General features: G+C 44.6%; 1 protein-coding gene across 2 annotated transcripts in view; it reads left to right on the plus strand.

Annotated features, from left to right (window-relative positions):
* The window catches only part of LOC135390677 (crustacean hyperglycemic hormones-like), a 45,619-nt gene extending 34,445 nt beyond the window's left edge, over positions 1-11,174 (plus strand). Inside the window, exons 3-4 of one of the 2 annotated variants that reach the window (XM_064620488.1) lie at positions 3,056-3,267; positions 10,777-11,174. In XM_064620488.1, the coding sequence (XP_064476558.1) occupies positions 3,056-3,267; positions 10,777-10,885 (321 nt within the window). In that variant the 3' untranslated portion in view covers positions 10,886-11,174. Of the gene's footprint in view, positions 1-3,055; positions 3,268-4,576; positions 5,514-10,776 lie in introns of those variants that run through there. The other variant, XM_064620489.1, reaches the window with a different exon arrangement.
* Positions 11,175-15,204: the final 4,030 nt, after the last annotated feature.

Genomic DNA, 15,204 nt, shown 5'->3' on the forward strand with positions numbered 1-15,204 from the left:
AATTCCAGCAGGTTCCGCTGACAGTACCGACACAGAGCTGAATTCGTACAAGAAACCGGCTAACGCAAGGTTACATCAGAAACTTCTCGGCACACAATGACCGCATTCTATCCCGCTTGCCCCAATGATGTATTCTCTCCCTTACTCTCTGCAGAGACAGGTAATCATGTCACGTGATGGCACGTGCTCCGCGTCACGCACAAAATTATAGTACGTGCAAGCGCTCGTTTATTAGGAAGACATTTCATCGTTATAACCGGTCACGTCACGGCGTCTCGTGACGATCAGGGAATTGTGGTTTTTCCGGCGAGATTCAATGAGAGTTCTGAGAACGGCTTTTGTATAGACCGTCTGGTAAGAGACTGGATGCGGCAGCTTGAAGTGACAAGCGCAGTCTCGCAACACTGAGCACGAAGAAAGCGGCTTCTTTCGGTAGGTTTCGGAAGCAAGCAAGGAGAGGAACTTCGCAAACGGAAGGCCTGATACGCTTGGCCTATGGGCTGACGTTGACGCAGTATCGAATGGTCGCCAATCGCATTCATGTCTGAAGGTCAATGCGTTGTTAAACGTTCATTCTGACGTCATTATTCGATTGAGCAGAATCTTAGCATCAATTTCAGCATATGCGTTTTGCCAGAAAATTTCGAATAAAAGCATAACTGTATTGAAGAAATAAAAAAGAAAAAACTTTCGATTTGTCTACCACGTTTTTGTGCCACTTAGCTAATAAATACAAATGCATTCTCTCCACAAATTCGTGAACCAATCAGCGAGCATGTTTGTCGTCGCACCACGTCTGTCCAATAAAAAAAAAAGTGTCGAACCCTAAAAAGGATGAAAGATCGTTCGCTTACGGTCTGGTGGATTTCCGCACACTACGCAGTTTCAAACGCTAAATAAATCGGCATGGTCAGTATCTGTCGTTATATATCGTTATGTCAATAAAGTTATATACGAGATCAGTGAAAACGCTGCGCAGTGTTATTAACCCCTTTTTATGAATTACACTGAGACTAGCAGCGAGAGAAAGGCCGGTTATTTTCCGCGTGACGACACCTGGACAATCTTTTTTTTTTTTTTCCTACACGACCAGGCAATTAGGAGACGGACGAAAAAAGAAGGAAATGGCATGGGAAAAAAATCCCAACTAGCACCGGATTGCGTCAGCAGCAGTTGCACTTGCCAGTTCCACACTAATTACCGACGCATTCTAGTTAGAGTATTGCTTCATGCGGAATCTACTGAGCTACCAAAGCAAGATTGTTCTTCCATTCAATATGTGATCGAAACGGTAGAGATATGACGGCGGCAATTGTTGTTTCGCGTCGTAGCACAGGTGATATTAAATCGAGTACTACATATCGCACATTTTCAGAGGATGCGATATAGCGATCGCACTACGTCGAACTAACCCATGGCGACGAGGAGCCCATACTTTATTCAGGGGCGGAACCAGACCATCACTTAAAGTGGGGGGGGGGGGGCGGTTCTTTGACGCCTAGCGGGGGAGGGGATCTCTAATTTTAACCTGATGATTTGAACCTGGCGATGGCACAACCCCTTCCCCCGGTCTTGTCGTGTAGGCGGTGCGGACATAATATTTTTACTCGTTTTTGAACTGTCCGTTTTTGTAAACAAATCTGTATATACAAACTTATAGTTTTGTTCGTTTTCAAAACAAAACCTGTCTCACACGTGCACCTTTGTTTATTTTCTTCCAATGCATTTCACGACCCAACAAACACCCTCGCTCTCTACTCGTTGAAGAGCTCTTTTTTTACTACGAAGTACAGCGGAATGAAAACACAGCCACAAAATTTCCCGCTCTGGCGTCATTCATACCCCAGGCCACGTGACAGGTCGACACGCCCTGCTTGTCGACCAATGAGAGGGCGTCATGCGCCAAGCCCCCGATCGTACGAGAAGCGTCCTCTTGCCCTTCTCGTCCTCAGAATATAAAACCTGTGAGCGCGGGCACTTACTCGGTGCGAAGTAATCCAGTTCGAATCTTCGACGAGATATTCCGCGGCATATTTTCCGGAAGAAAAGAAAAAAAAAAAGTGTCACTGCGTTCGTCGTATATTCCATATCAGACGTTCTCGTATTGGCAGAAGTGGACATATTTTTATTTCGTTGTCGGCTGCTATAGCCGTGTGGTTTTCGGAACGAGTGACAGATTATTCAGCGGACGATTTGCCAACGATTTGAATTGCAAAACAGGTACGTGTTTTTTTTTTCTCAAAACATACTCGATAACAACCACGTCCCGATTAGCGGACGCCATGTTTAGAAATACTACTCTGTTTTTTGGTGCTTCCTTTTTTACACGAATGCTGTTTCCGCAGTTTTTGTTGTGTGGTTGGCGCCAAATCTGGTGGCTGGTGGAGAGAAATTCCAGATGGCCCATTCCGGAACACAGATGATAGCGCGATGTGCTTGCTTCGGCGGGCTGCAACATGTGAGGGTTAAAGCCACGTTGTGAGCATTAGATTCTTTCTTACAGAGTGATAAATAGTAGTTTTTTTTTAGTTTACTCTAACAGCGATGCGCGTTTGATGTCGCAGCAGGCGACACGTAACAGAAAATAGTCAACAATGCCCCGACACAAACAGTAACGCCCTGTTTTCACTGCCAGTGCTTCGTAATCGCATTTTATCGACTGATCCCCTCTTACTTTATCTCGTTTTCCTTTCCTCTGATGGAAGATGATTCAAGCTTTTTTTGCCTTCTAATTATAGCTGTTCCTTTATAGGCTTGAACTATTTTGCGTTACTTCCGGTTAACCAACCTCTTCCCTCCTCCCCATATGTCGCTGCTTCTGTTATTGTTTACATCTCTCTGCTACTGTGCTTTCCTGTTTATGCCTGAGCCCATCGTTTCATATCGCCGTCCTTCTGATTCTAGTACTAGTATAAGCGTGTGTCCTTGCATCTTGCATGTGCCTATTAACATTCATTACGTAGTCTGCTTTGTTCCGGGAATAGTGTCGGACGGGAGGATGAGCTGAGAATGCTGATTGGCCGTTTTTTTTTGTTTTTTTTTTTTGTTCTTGCAGATGAACGCAAGCCTGACGGTGTGTCTGCGAGTGCTCGTGTTGTTGGTGGCCATTTGGAATGGCGTCCAGGCACAACGCAACCTGCACAAAAGGAGTTTTCTAGAGCTCGGCTGTCGGGGTAACTTCGAGCAATCCTACCTGGCGCGATTGGAACGTGTTTGTGAAGAGTGTTTCCAACTGTACAGGGAACCTCAGGTCTACAATATGTGCAGGTACATATAACCACTTTGTCTGCAGTTATATCGCTCGTCGGAACCCGCGACTTGGCTAGACGTAGAGTATAGCCTCACTGCACAATACTAATCCGTGAACTATGCGCATTTTATAAATTTTTTTTTTAAAAGGCTAGTTAAATCCTACCAGTGGATAGAAAAAGTCGGGAAAAGAAAAAAAAAGCTCTGTAGCATCCGCATCACCATTTTTTTTTTTCTAAGTAGACATTCTGCAAACAGCTTTGAATGCCATTAGGAGTCATCACTGTGGAATGCACGAGCTCCTGAGTACCGCCCGCCGATTTCGCCTGTCTTCACCCCGGCCGGCGTACGTGCCACTTACTGCTAGTATTTTTCCGCCGACGAGAATGCCCCGCGGTTTAAAAAGGCTCTCTCTCTCCCTCCTCTCTTCTTGGTTTTTCATTTTTCCCGCAGAGTCGCGTGATTTTGGGGCGGACCCCTCACGCTCTGTGCCCGCACGGTATGCCAATTTGCAAAGAATAGCCGCAACGTCTTTTCGAAAGCCGTACGCATGTTTCGTCAGATGGTCGCTAGAGGCGCTGCGGTAGCGATCGTGTCGCGTGTTTGTTAGCGGGCCAAGAAGAATCCATTGTTCGTCTGCGTTGCGTAGTATGCTTCACGCTGCCAGTTGACACGTCAGAAAGCACTTAACGACGTGCATAGCAATCGTGTGAGTCTCGTGATGATTTTGCGCTAGGATACAGTTTGATTGGCAGTTATGGACGGTATAAACGTCCTCTACAACGCTGGTGTCGTAGAAGTAGTCATTCATACGCGAAATCTCGGCCGTTGCGGCCACTTTTTGTTTTGCAGACGACAATGTGTAGCAGACGAACGCATTTTGGACCGTGCGCATTGCCAACACCGCCTCGATACAGAAAGTCTGCTTACTCGTCGACGTGACGTAACAACTAAGGGTCAGCCAATTAGGATCGTGTTCTCAACGGCGGTAGCGAATCACGAACGTGCTTTCATCAGTCGTAGCCATGCAGACGAACCACCGTCGTCTGCGAGTAGTGATCGAACTTTGAATGGGAAAACTTTAAAATAAAGCGCAAAACTGTCCAATATCTCAATCAATCAATCAATATCTCAAGATTGGGTCCCTGCCATCATTTGCAGAAGTGCGCTCTGACACATAACTTCGCAGCTACATTCGCAGACGACAACTTGAAGCCCATACTTTTTTGGCATAGTGGCCAACAAAATCCAATCAGAGTTGACCGTAGATAGAAGATGTAATGCCGTCGTCGTCGTCTTCTAACTTTTCAGCTTGCTTTCCACACAGGGCGAGCTGCTACAAGAACGAAAACTTCGACTCGTGTGCCACGGCCCTGCTAATCCAGAACGGTGAATTGGATGAGATACGACGAATGATCAACTTTGTCTTCGGGTGATGAGCTCCATGACGCGACGGGAGTCACGTGACCCGATAACGACGCCGTGCCCAACTAATTTATCGAAACAATTGTTCGTGATTTTTGTCACGAATATCAGTCATAATATGTAAAAAATATGTGATGGATGAGTATTTTATACACCTGTTGTTAAAAACACCAAATGCTATTTTTGTTTAAGGCATTTTTGTTAGCTCACTTTATTGTACATATTTTGTTCTACCATTTCACCTATTATTTGTACATACTTTATGTCCGACAGAGAGAATCTCTATGTACACATACAAATATATATATATATTTACATGATTTCCTACGACATTTTCATCTGCTGCTCTTGCCTATGAGATTATTATAAATTCAACAGAAATTTTGCTGTAAATATCACATTAATCCCTGGGCAGCGATACTCTCACACACGTATTTAAATGCAGATTTCACCATGTGATTGTACCTAAATACCACAAAATACTCACTAGTACATACCTGCCCGAGCTTGTACAGTGTATAAAACGCGGTATTCTAACGCGTATTATTTATTTTGTTTTGGTTTGCAGCTTTGATACAGTATTATTGAATTTGTTCTCATTGTCACGTTGAATTTCTTTTTCTTTTTTTTTTGTTTTTTTTTTGTTTGATTTTGTGATTTACAAACATGTCTGTCTCAAACTGTGTTCAACACTGGCAAACTGTGATACAAACGCAAGTGTCTGTGCAAAAAGAAAACGTGGAACAAAAGAAAAAAATCAATAAAAACGGGACTCATATTCGAGTAACAGCTGCTTTTGCCCGGAAGCAGCAGAAGTGCAAAAGTTTCCCTTTTGTTTTGTTTTGTTTCTCGTTTTGTTGAGCTGACTGAATTGCTTGAGTTTCCTTTTTTCCTGAAATCGAGTTTCAAAGATTGGTGCGTCAAGCAAAATGGCGATAGATGGCGCGCCATCTATGGAGAAAGCGAGCAACTAGGCTGAGCTAGGCTAGGGTAGCCGAGCCAAGCCGTCTGGAAGGTCACACGAAAACTCCATTCAAAAAAGAATGGGCGCCCCCATTAGTGCTGCCACCCTGTGGTAGTCACAGGAACTGTGCACGTGTGAACCGCTGTTTGCCGAGTTCCTTCCCGTCCTATTTTTCGTTCATTTTTGTGTTCGTTCGTGTTTATTTCGTGCCGGTTCATTTTCTCCCACTCCGGAACCGGTGTAGAATAGATTCACTGGTGTAGAGCAGATATCGCACCGGCCAGCACTCCTCGCGTAAACAACTGTGCATATCGCACGCGGACGCAAGCAATCTTCGTTTTTTCCTTTATCTTTCGAAAGTTGATATGCCACTCAGATGTTCACTGGACGGAATGTTAAGTTATCGTCAGTGATACTCATTAACGACGGCGGCCACCAGTATTCATTCCAATAGGAAGAGCGGTTTTGGCAGTCCACCCCTGTTAATTGTGTCGTCGCTGGGAACGAGGCTAAGGAGCGCACTGAGACTGGTGTTTTGAGCGTAATGCGACAAGGTCTCATGGACCTTGTCGCGTTACGCTCCGGGCGACATCTGGTGGGTAATTATCGCGCAATTTGTCAAGCAACAGTCCTTCCTCTATGTGCCCGACTGCTCGTGACGGCTACGTAGCCGGCTTCTTTTGTTTTATACACAGTGTTACGTGCATGCAATGCAGTTTTGCCGCCGTATTTACGCCGTTACAGACAACACTGTGTCGAAGTAGCCGCCAACTGCGCATTGCTCGTCAAATACGGCGGTAAAACTGCATTGCATGCGCGTAACACTGTGTATAAAACAAAAGAAGCTGGCTACGTAGCCGTCGCGAGCAGCAAGCCAGTCGGGCACATAGAGCACTGTTGCTTGACAAATTGGGGTTTGTTTCCCACCAGACGTCGCCCCGAGCAGTTTTACCGCCAATTTTACTTGCAAATTGAAAATATTTAGCGCTCCCTGCCACACGTAACACTTTTTGTGCCGGGTTTACAAGCAACAATCTGTTAAAACTGCGCGGGCAACATAACACGTCTGTCTGCTCAACATTACGGGGCTTTAGTATTGTGCACAGAAACAGGAAGTGCAGTATAAACGGCACTTGATCGCACAAGAAAGAATTCACGGGAGTTTTTAATTTTATTTCTTTATCGTCACTTCTACGGTTTTTCAGCTTCGAGCTTTCAAACGTGTCCAGAGTTACGCGATATTGCGCAATGTTCTCATGATCTGAAAATATTGAGTTCGTGTGATTTAGGAATGGGGCCCGATTATTACCGGTGTTCTGCTACCAAACACTGCATAGTGATTTTGGTAGACAATTAAGTTTTGCAATAATTACTCACGAAAAGCATTCTCCAACGCTCGACAATAGAACACTTTTGGCGTCGTGAAACCAGCAGGCTACGACGTCACATATCTAGTGCCGTCGTTAAATGCGACTATAACTATAAGGAAACAAAATAACGCTCATCCCTAACTCCTAAGGAAACGCTAATATATATCCCTAAGAATTTACAGCGTTAATTCACAAATTATACAAAAACCAAGACAACACGCTGCAAAAACAATCTGAAATTTTACACACAAGTGACCACTAACTCTGTTGCCGACTTGTGTGCCGTAAATAGTTATTGCAAAAAAGGAAGAAAAAAAAATGTTTGGAGTGCACACTGCGTAGCTCCCATATACGAAGAGAGAGCCACTTCCATTAAATCACCAACACCACCAACAACAAAATCACCACAACGATTGTGACATAGGAGTAACCTTTGGGGTGTTCGGAACATACATACGAAATAGCGCGTTCCCAGAGTGCGCAGATTTCATTCGAACGAATTATTACGAAGTAAGCGCTTCGCCTCTGTGAAGCAAGAGGGCGCTGAAAGCAACTCTGTCGACGTCATCCTGCATGGAAGAATGCAAGCTTTCGTAGCAGACGACAATGCCTGGTGACATCCCTTCGGGCGAACCGCTGTGCGCTTTGCATGGTGGTTTCGATTTTGTATTGTCATCATTTACGAATTAATTACTCGCACAAAATGAATGCGAATGTTGTATTCAGTATCAAGGGATTCACTATAACCGTGTATTCGCCGTGTTCGGTATGATGCTCAACTGTCTCTTTTTCATTTTTATTTTCTTTTTTCGAATCCTTCCGAAGTCCTTTATTATCCATTGGTTATCCATTTTGCGGTTATGCGTTATATGCATAGCATGTGTGCAAAATTTCGGTTAGCGAACCCTAGTACAGTCAAACTCCTTTACAACGAAACTCAGGCGACTGGAAAAAAAATTCGCAGTAAAGGTATTTTCGTTAAAAAGGATGTCCATTATTGGACCTATAGGGCTCCAGCGGGACAGCAAAAAAATTTGCTGTAGTGGTATTTTCGTTAAAAAGGTGTTCGCTATAAAGGAGTTTGAGGAGTTAAAGGAGTTTGAAAGGAAATCAGAATGTAAAGCGGACCAATAAATATACATGCGGTTTTGAAGTAGTTTACGGCATTGTCGCGTGTCTCCTAGGTTATAATAAGTAATCAAAATAATCTACATCAAATAATGTAAACAATTAATGGAAAATTGTTCCCTGGATAGCTGGGCTGAATAGTTAATGACGAACTTCGACGGTTTTTGGAACAAAAATCAGAACTTCCAGGAGATATGACAACGAGAAACCCGGAAGCAAAATTCTATAATTAATAATTGATTGTGACTGTCATGCGAGCACTTTGCGTGCGAACACTGAAGGTATCATAAGCTGCGTTTCAGTTTTGAAACGCTTTGGAACAACAAAGCTTTACGTCCCGGCTTCAGCCGTTAGCAGACGACAGTGAATTTGGAGATCGCGGGAATTTCGCAACCGGGAATATCGAGGTCCTCTCGACGGCATTACGGATATTCTAATGTCCACAGTGAGTCCTTGCAGACCTTGAGTCCCCCGAGTTATAGTCAAGGACAGCGAAGTATCATTTTGAGTCCAGAGCGGTTGCGCGTTACGCCCCCTAGCGTGCATTGTCAAGGTTTCTCTTTGACGCCGACTTGTCTAGGAAGTCTCACATGCACGATCTTGTAATTAAGCGCCTGTCGTCTGCGTTTTCTTTTCAGTGACAGAAGGACCTGCCGGGAATCGCAACGATTTATCGAGGACAACGGTCTTGGTCAGCCTTTGATAATCGGCTGCCTTGATCCTTACAGAACCTTCAGACAGGAAGGATGTGTCTGCAAGGGATGACTTAGATGTGCTGTATCAAGAATACATTATAGAATTATCCCTATAATTCTGTGTGTTCTTGTAATGATGCAGCTCATTAAGCTTGTGGTATTTACGAGCCGTATTAGTAACTAGTTGAATAATAAACTCGCCCGCTCTGGTCAGGATAGATTTTTTTACGTATTTTCAGTTGATATGTTGCATAATACTGAAAACCATTTTCTTCGTGTTTCTTTTTTTTTTTTTTTCTTTTCCTTTTTGAGGCATATCTCTTCCATGTGTTAGTGTCGTCTGCAAATACACTTTCGAAGCTGACATGTCAACCGTATACTTAATTCAATTGCCTCCCTCTTTTCATTTTGAACAATACCTCTTTCATTATGTTCTAAATACACTTTCGAAGCTGACATGTCAACCGTATACTTAATTCAATTGCCTCCCTCTTTTCATTTTGAACAATACCTCTTTCATTATGTTCTAAATACACTTTCGAAGCTGACATGTCAACCGTATACTTAATTCAATTGCCTCCCTCTTTTCATTTTGAACAATACCTCTTTCATTATGTTCTAAATACACTTTCGAAGCTGACATGTCAACCGTATACTTAATTCAATTGCCTCCCTCTTTTCATTTTGAACAATACCTCTTTCATTATGTTCTAAATACACTTTCGAAGCTGACATGTCAACCGTATACTTAATTCAATTGCCTCCCTCTTTTCATTTTGAACAATACCTCTTTCATTATGTTCTAAATACACTTTCGAAGCTGACATGTCAACCGTATACTTAATTTAATTGCCTCCCTCTTTTCATTTTGAACAATACCTCTTTCATTATGTTCTAAATACACTTTCGAAGCTGACATGTCAACCGTATACTTAATTCAATTGCCTCCCTCTTTTCATTTTGAACAATACCTCTTTCATTATGTTCTAAATACACTTTCGAAGCTGACATGTCAACCGTATACTTAATTCAATTGCCTCCCTCTTTTCATTTTGAACAATACCTCTTTCATTATGTTCTAAATACACTTTCGAAGCTGACATGTCAACCGTATACTTAATTCAATTGCCTCCCTCTTTTCATTTTGAACAATACCTCTTTCATTATGTTCTAAATACACTTTCGAAGCTGACATGTCAACCGTATACTTAATTCAATTGCCTCCCTCTTTTCATTTTGAACAATACCTCTTTCATTATGTTCTAAATACACTTTCGAAGCTGACATGTCAACCGTATACTTAATTCAATTGCCTCCCTCTTTTCATTTTGAACAATACCTCTTTCATTATGTTCTAAATACACTTTCGAAGCTGACATGTCGACCGTAATTCAATTTCCTCCTCCTTTTCATTTTGAGCCATGCATATTTCATTATGTTCGAAATACATTCTGGAAGCTGACATGTCGACCATAATTCAATTTCCTCATCCTTTTCATTTTGAGCCATGCCTATTTCACCGTGTTCGTCTGGAAATACATTCTGGCAGCTGACATGTCAACCGTAATTCAATTTCCTCCTGACATCACCTCATCCCATTTATGTAGTTGTTGTTGCTTGTCAACACTAATTCAAGTGTTTCTTCCTCATTTTGAACCATGCCTCTTTCATCGTGTCATAGTTCGTTTGGAAATGCATTCTGGCAGTTGACATCTCAACCGTAATTCAATTTCCTCCCCCTTTTCATTTTGTACCATGCATCTCTCATCGTATCATCTGCAAATACATTCTGGAAGGTGACATGTCAACCGCAATTCAATGTCCTCCTCTCCATTTGGAACCATGTCTCTTTCATCCTGTTATAGTGTCGTCTGCAAATACATTCTGGGAAGCCGACATGTGAACCGTAATTCAATTTCCTCTTCCTTTTCGTTAATTTTTTCAGGGTTAATTGTTTCAAGAATGAGAATTTCGGCAAGTGTGCAGAAGCGCTCCTTCTCCACGACGAAATGGAAAGCTTGAAGAACAAGGTCGACTACCTGTACAGCAGCTAAACTGCAGACGACGCCACCGACTGTGACAATGCGAGCGACGGCAGCGCCCCCCTGCAGCTTCGTTCCGAGCAGACGACGTCCGAGCAGACGACGTCAACGACTCTGCTTGCTTTTCGTATCCGTTTCTGCGCGATGTTTTTTCGACTGACGATCCCTGAAGTGCTTGGGGCCTGTTGTTGTTTACCCGAAAGGAAATTCTATCGTTTTTGTTGCTTCAAAAAAAGGAAATGTGTTTCTTAAAGTTTAAAGTGTATATTCGTGACGTTGTCAATAAAGGTTTTTAAAGGCATTACGCCGTCTTCAGAAAGCAGATATCGTGCAGAGTAGCCAATAATCACCCAAAGGAATGGGTGTAAGTAATGCCTACATACCAGGAACCAGCTTATGATCTGTCCTAGATGAGTAACCAATGAATGGAATGGACCAGTAAATGTTTGGTAACTATGGTAGTGGTGGTGGTAACGCTGAAAGAGGTGGGCAACGTCGCGACTAACGCTCTGGGGGAATGTGCGTCCTGGGCCGACTTCGAAGCTTGGTGACGCCCGAATACGGGGTCTGCTGCTCCATAACCACTAACCAGACTAACCAGAGCGCTTCTTCTTCTCTTAACTGGGTGTTTGCTGGAGCTATATGTGGTGACTTCATATGTCGCCCGCAGCTCCATTTCTTGTAGGTGGTATAGGTGGTGGTATCCACAGAAAAGTCTTTAGCATGTGTCACTCTTCAGTGGAATGACGCGTGACACTTTTGGTTTTGGGGTCTCACGTTTCTGAGTCCTGGTTTGGAAGCGGTCTGCGATGCCGCTTTCTTCAAGAAAAACGAAGAGGGCTTTCTCCGCTTTCTTTTGCAATAGACCTCTACCCGAGAAAAGTCATCATGACATTGGTGGACAGAGTGAGAACGAAACAAATCGGAAGGGCTGGGTTCCACGAATGGCCACTCGTTCGCTCCCTCTTATTGAAAGAAAAGTAGGACCGAAGGTCGCGTCCCTTTCAAGGACCATCGTGACTGCGGCTTTCGGGCGCGACCTCTAGTTCAACCAGCTGAACTCTACCAGATTGGTGGCGATGTCGAACGCTACGACGTCATTTGTTTATAAACAGGGAGAGGTCTATTTTGAGCAGGGCCATTTACCTATTAGCTTACAAGAACTGAAGGGGCGCGAATCGAGCTTGCTTAGGGCAGCTTCCAGTCCTTCTTGGTGCTGCTTGAAGGGTGGGCATTGGATGATCACTTGGAGCGTATCTTCCCGTGTCTTACATGTTGCGCATGCGCATGCGTCCTGATTCGGTAAAGAGTCGCCTGAGCTTAGAGTTGTCCCCAGCCGATGGCTGTTTGGATAGACCCATGTTGATTTCTAGGGATGATATACCATTTAGTTCTGGATCGATGTGGGACAGGTAGTCGGACAATCTGAGGTTGCTTTTCCACTGGTGTACCAATCGCTGTGCTGTCCGCGTTGTCGGATACATGATTTGGCGTCAGCTTTTGTGAAAGGAATTCTCTTGGCGAGCGCTTCTCTGGCCTCGTTCCCTTGGATTCCACAGTAGGAAGGAACCCACTGAAAGGCTACGCTGTGTCCTGTTTGGTTGACGTCGCGGTGACAGTATAGTAAGGAACGTAAGTATACGAGGATTTTGTCACTCCCTACACTGATCACGTGGAGGGAGGACAAGGACTCGCTGCAGATGATCCGTTCTTTTCGTGTATAGATTCTGATATGGCACAGGGCTTTGAAGATCCCACGCAATTCGGCCATAGTCGATGATATGCCATGGGAGAGCCGGTATCCTTTCCTGAGGTCTTCGGCAATAAAAGCACTCGCAGATTTTCCCTCCGAGCAGGAACCATCGGTATGTATATCATTGTCTTGGCTGGAAACTTTACTTGTAGAAGTGTCAGGGCCAAGGAACGGAGTACTGATGTCAGCCTTCTTATTGATTCCTGGAATTGTCACGTGTACTCCAGGTTCGTGGCAAGAGCCAAGGAGGTCGGTCTCGCTTTGTCGGTCTTGCTTGTCTTTTTCTTTGGGAAACTTCTCAGTAGTTGCGAGGGCAAATTGGCAATCCACTTGATGGAACCATATGGGTGGGATTGGCTGTCCAAAACGGAGGCAGCCTGACGGCGAAATGGAACACGGCAGCAGGAGGGCCGATGGACGTATTGTCTTCCCTATGCGATGGGACGTTGGCAGTAGGAGGTGGGAGCGCCTGGTTTCCTGCATGAGGAGGCTCCGAAGCCATAATCACGTTCGGGTCACCAGTTTGTATAGTTGCTGAAGCCCTACTGAGAAAGAGACTCAAATACCGGGAGTCACTGCCTTAAATCCAGGAAGACAGTCACCGTCATGTATGACAGGGCTTTACAGGGCTCAATATCGTCACTTTCCCAATACAGCTGGTGAGGCTGACATGGGACGATAGGAGCTGATGTCTGTAATCGGTTTGCCAGGTTTGAGGACTGGGACCACTTGTGCTGTTTCCCAGTCCTTGGGCAGCTGTCCAACTTGCCATATGGAGCTGTAGTGTGGTATAGTAGGCTGTTCGTGGCTGTTGGGCCCAGGTTTGGCGGTTATATATATGTGACCTTGTCAGGCTGTCTTCTTGCTTGCAGCCTCGTGTATTGCTTGTCGCAGCTCGTAAGTCTGCATCCAGTTCTGGAGTTGCAGAGGGCGTTTTGATATTGATGAATATGAATATTGATAAATATATATTGTTGGTATTGATGAATTGATGTGATATTGATGAACCAGAGCGCTAACCACTGAGCCACGCGGGCCGGTGTACTATCTATGGCATATCGAGATCCAGCCTATGAGCTATCCTAGAAAAGTAACCAATGAGTAGACTAATGAGCGATTGGGGCGGTCTGTATCCTAGATCAGTGCAGCCAATCAGCGGACAGCGGCGCCCGAAAATGCATGTGATTGGTGTGATTGGCCAGCTCATCAGCGATCAGTACCAATGACGAAGCCCTTTCAACATCACCACCACCACCACCACCAATGACGAATGAGCGGAATAGACCAATCAACATTAAGGGGAGGGTCTCAGACGTATCTGGGATCGACGAATCAACGGGCTTTGAAGTGACCTGAAGTAAATTAGAACTGGCTTTAATTTGATTAGAACTGTCTTGAGTTTAATTAGTACTAACTTGTACTGTATTAGAAAAAAATGTGTACTGGCCCCATGTTACTCATGCCTCGGGTTGGTCATACTGTTGACAGAGTGGGCAAGGGAACTATATTTATACTATGGACATAAAGAAATGTTACTTAAACATAAAAATAAGGGAATCAGACCAACATAAGATAGCTTTCGTTACATAGACCTCTACCCGAGAAGCGTCATCATGACGCTGGTAGGCATACTGAAACCGAAACAAATCGGAAGGGGAGGGCTGGGTTCCACGAATGGTCCCTTGTTCGCTGCCTCCTATTAAAAGAAAAGTAGGACCGAAGGATCCCGTAGGACCCCGTCAACACCGTGGCTTTCGCGCGCCACATTGTTCGCCCCTAGCTTCGAGCGTAGTTCAACTCTACCAAATTGGTGGCGCTGTCGCACACTATGACGTCATTTATTTACAGACAGGGAGAGGTCTATTGAAAGAAAGTAGGACCAAAGTTCGTGTCCCTTTCAGAGACCATCGCAATCCCCTCAAGATCGTGGCTTTCGGGTGCGACATTGTTCGCCCCTAGCTTCGAGCGTAGTTCAACTCTACCAAATTGGTGGCGCTGTCGCACACTATGACGTCATTTATTTACAGACAGGGAGAGGTCTATTGAAAGAAAGTAGGACCAAAGTTCGTGTCCCTTTCAGAGACCATCGCAATCCCCTCAAGATCGTGGCTTTCGGGCGCGACATTGTTCGCCCCTAGCTTCGAGCGTAGTTCAACTCTACCAAATTGGTGGCGCTGTCGCACACTATGACGTCATTTATTTACAGACAGGGAGAGGTCTATTGAAAGAAAGTAGGACCAAAGTTCGTGTCCCTTTCAGAGACCATCGCAATCCCCTCAAGATCGTGGCTTTCGGGCGCGACATTGTTCGCCCCTAGCTTCGAGCGTAGTTCAACTCTACCAAATTGGTGGCGCTGTCGCACACTATGACGTCATTTATTTACAGACAGGGAGAGGTCTATTGAAAGAAAGTAGGACCAAAGTTCGTGTCCCTTTCAGAGACCATCGCAATCCCCTCAAGATCGTGGCTTTCGGGCGCGACATTGTTCGCCCCTAGCTTCGAGCGTAGTTCAACTCTACCAAATTGGTGGCGCTGTCGCACACTATGACGTCATTTATTTACAGACAGGGAGAGGTCT

The sequence above is a fragment of the Ornithodoros turicata genome, chromosome 4 (assembly GCF_037126465.1).
Source record: "Ornithodoros turicata isolate Travis chromosome 4, ASM3712646v1, whole genome shotgun sequence".
Lineage (NCBI taxonomy): Eukaryota > Metazoa > Arthropoda > Arachnida > Ixodida > Argasidae > Ornithodoros > Ornithodoros turicata.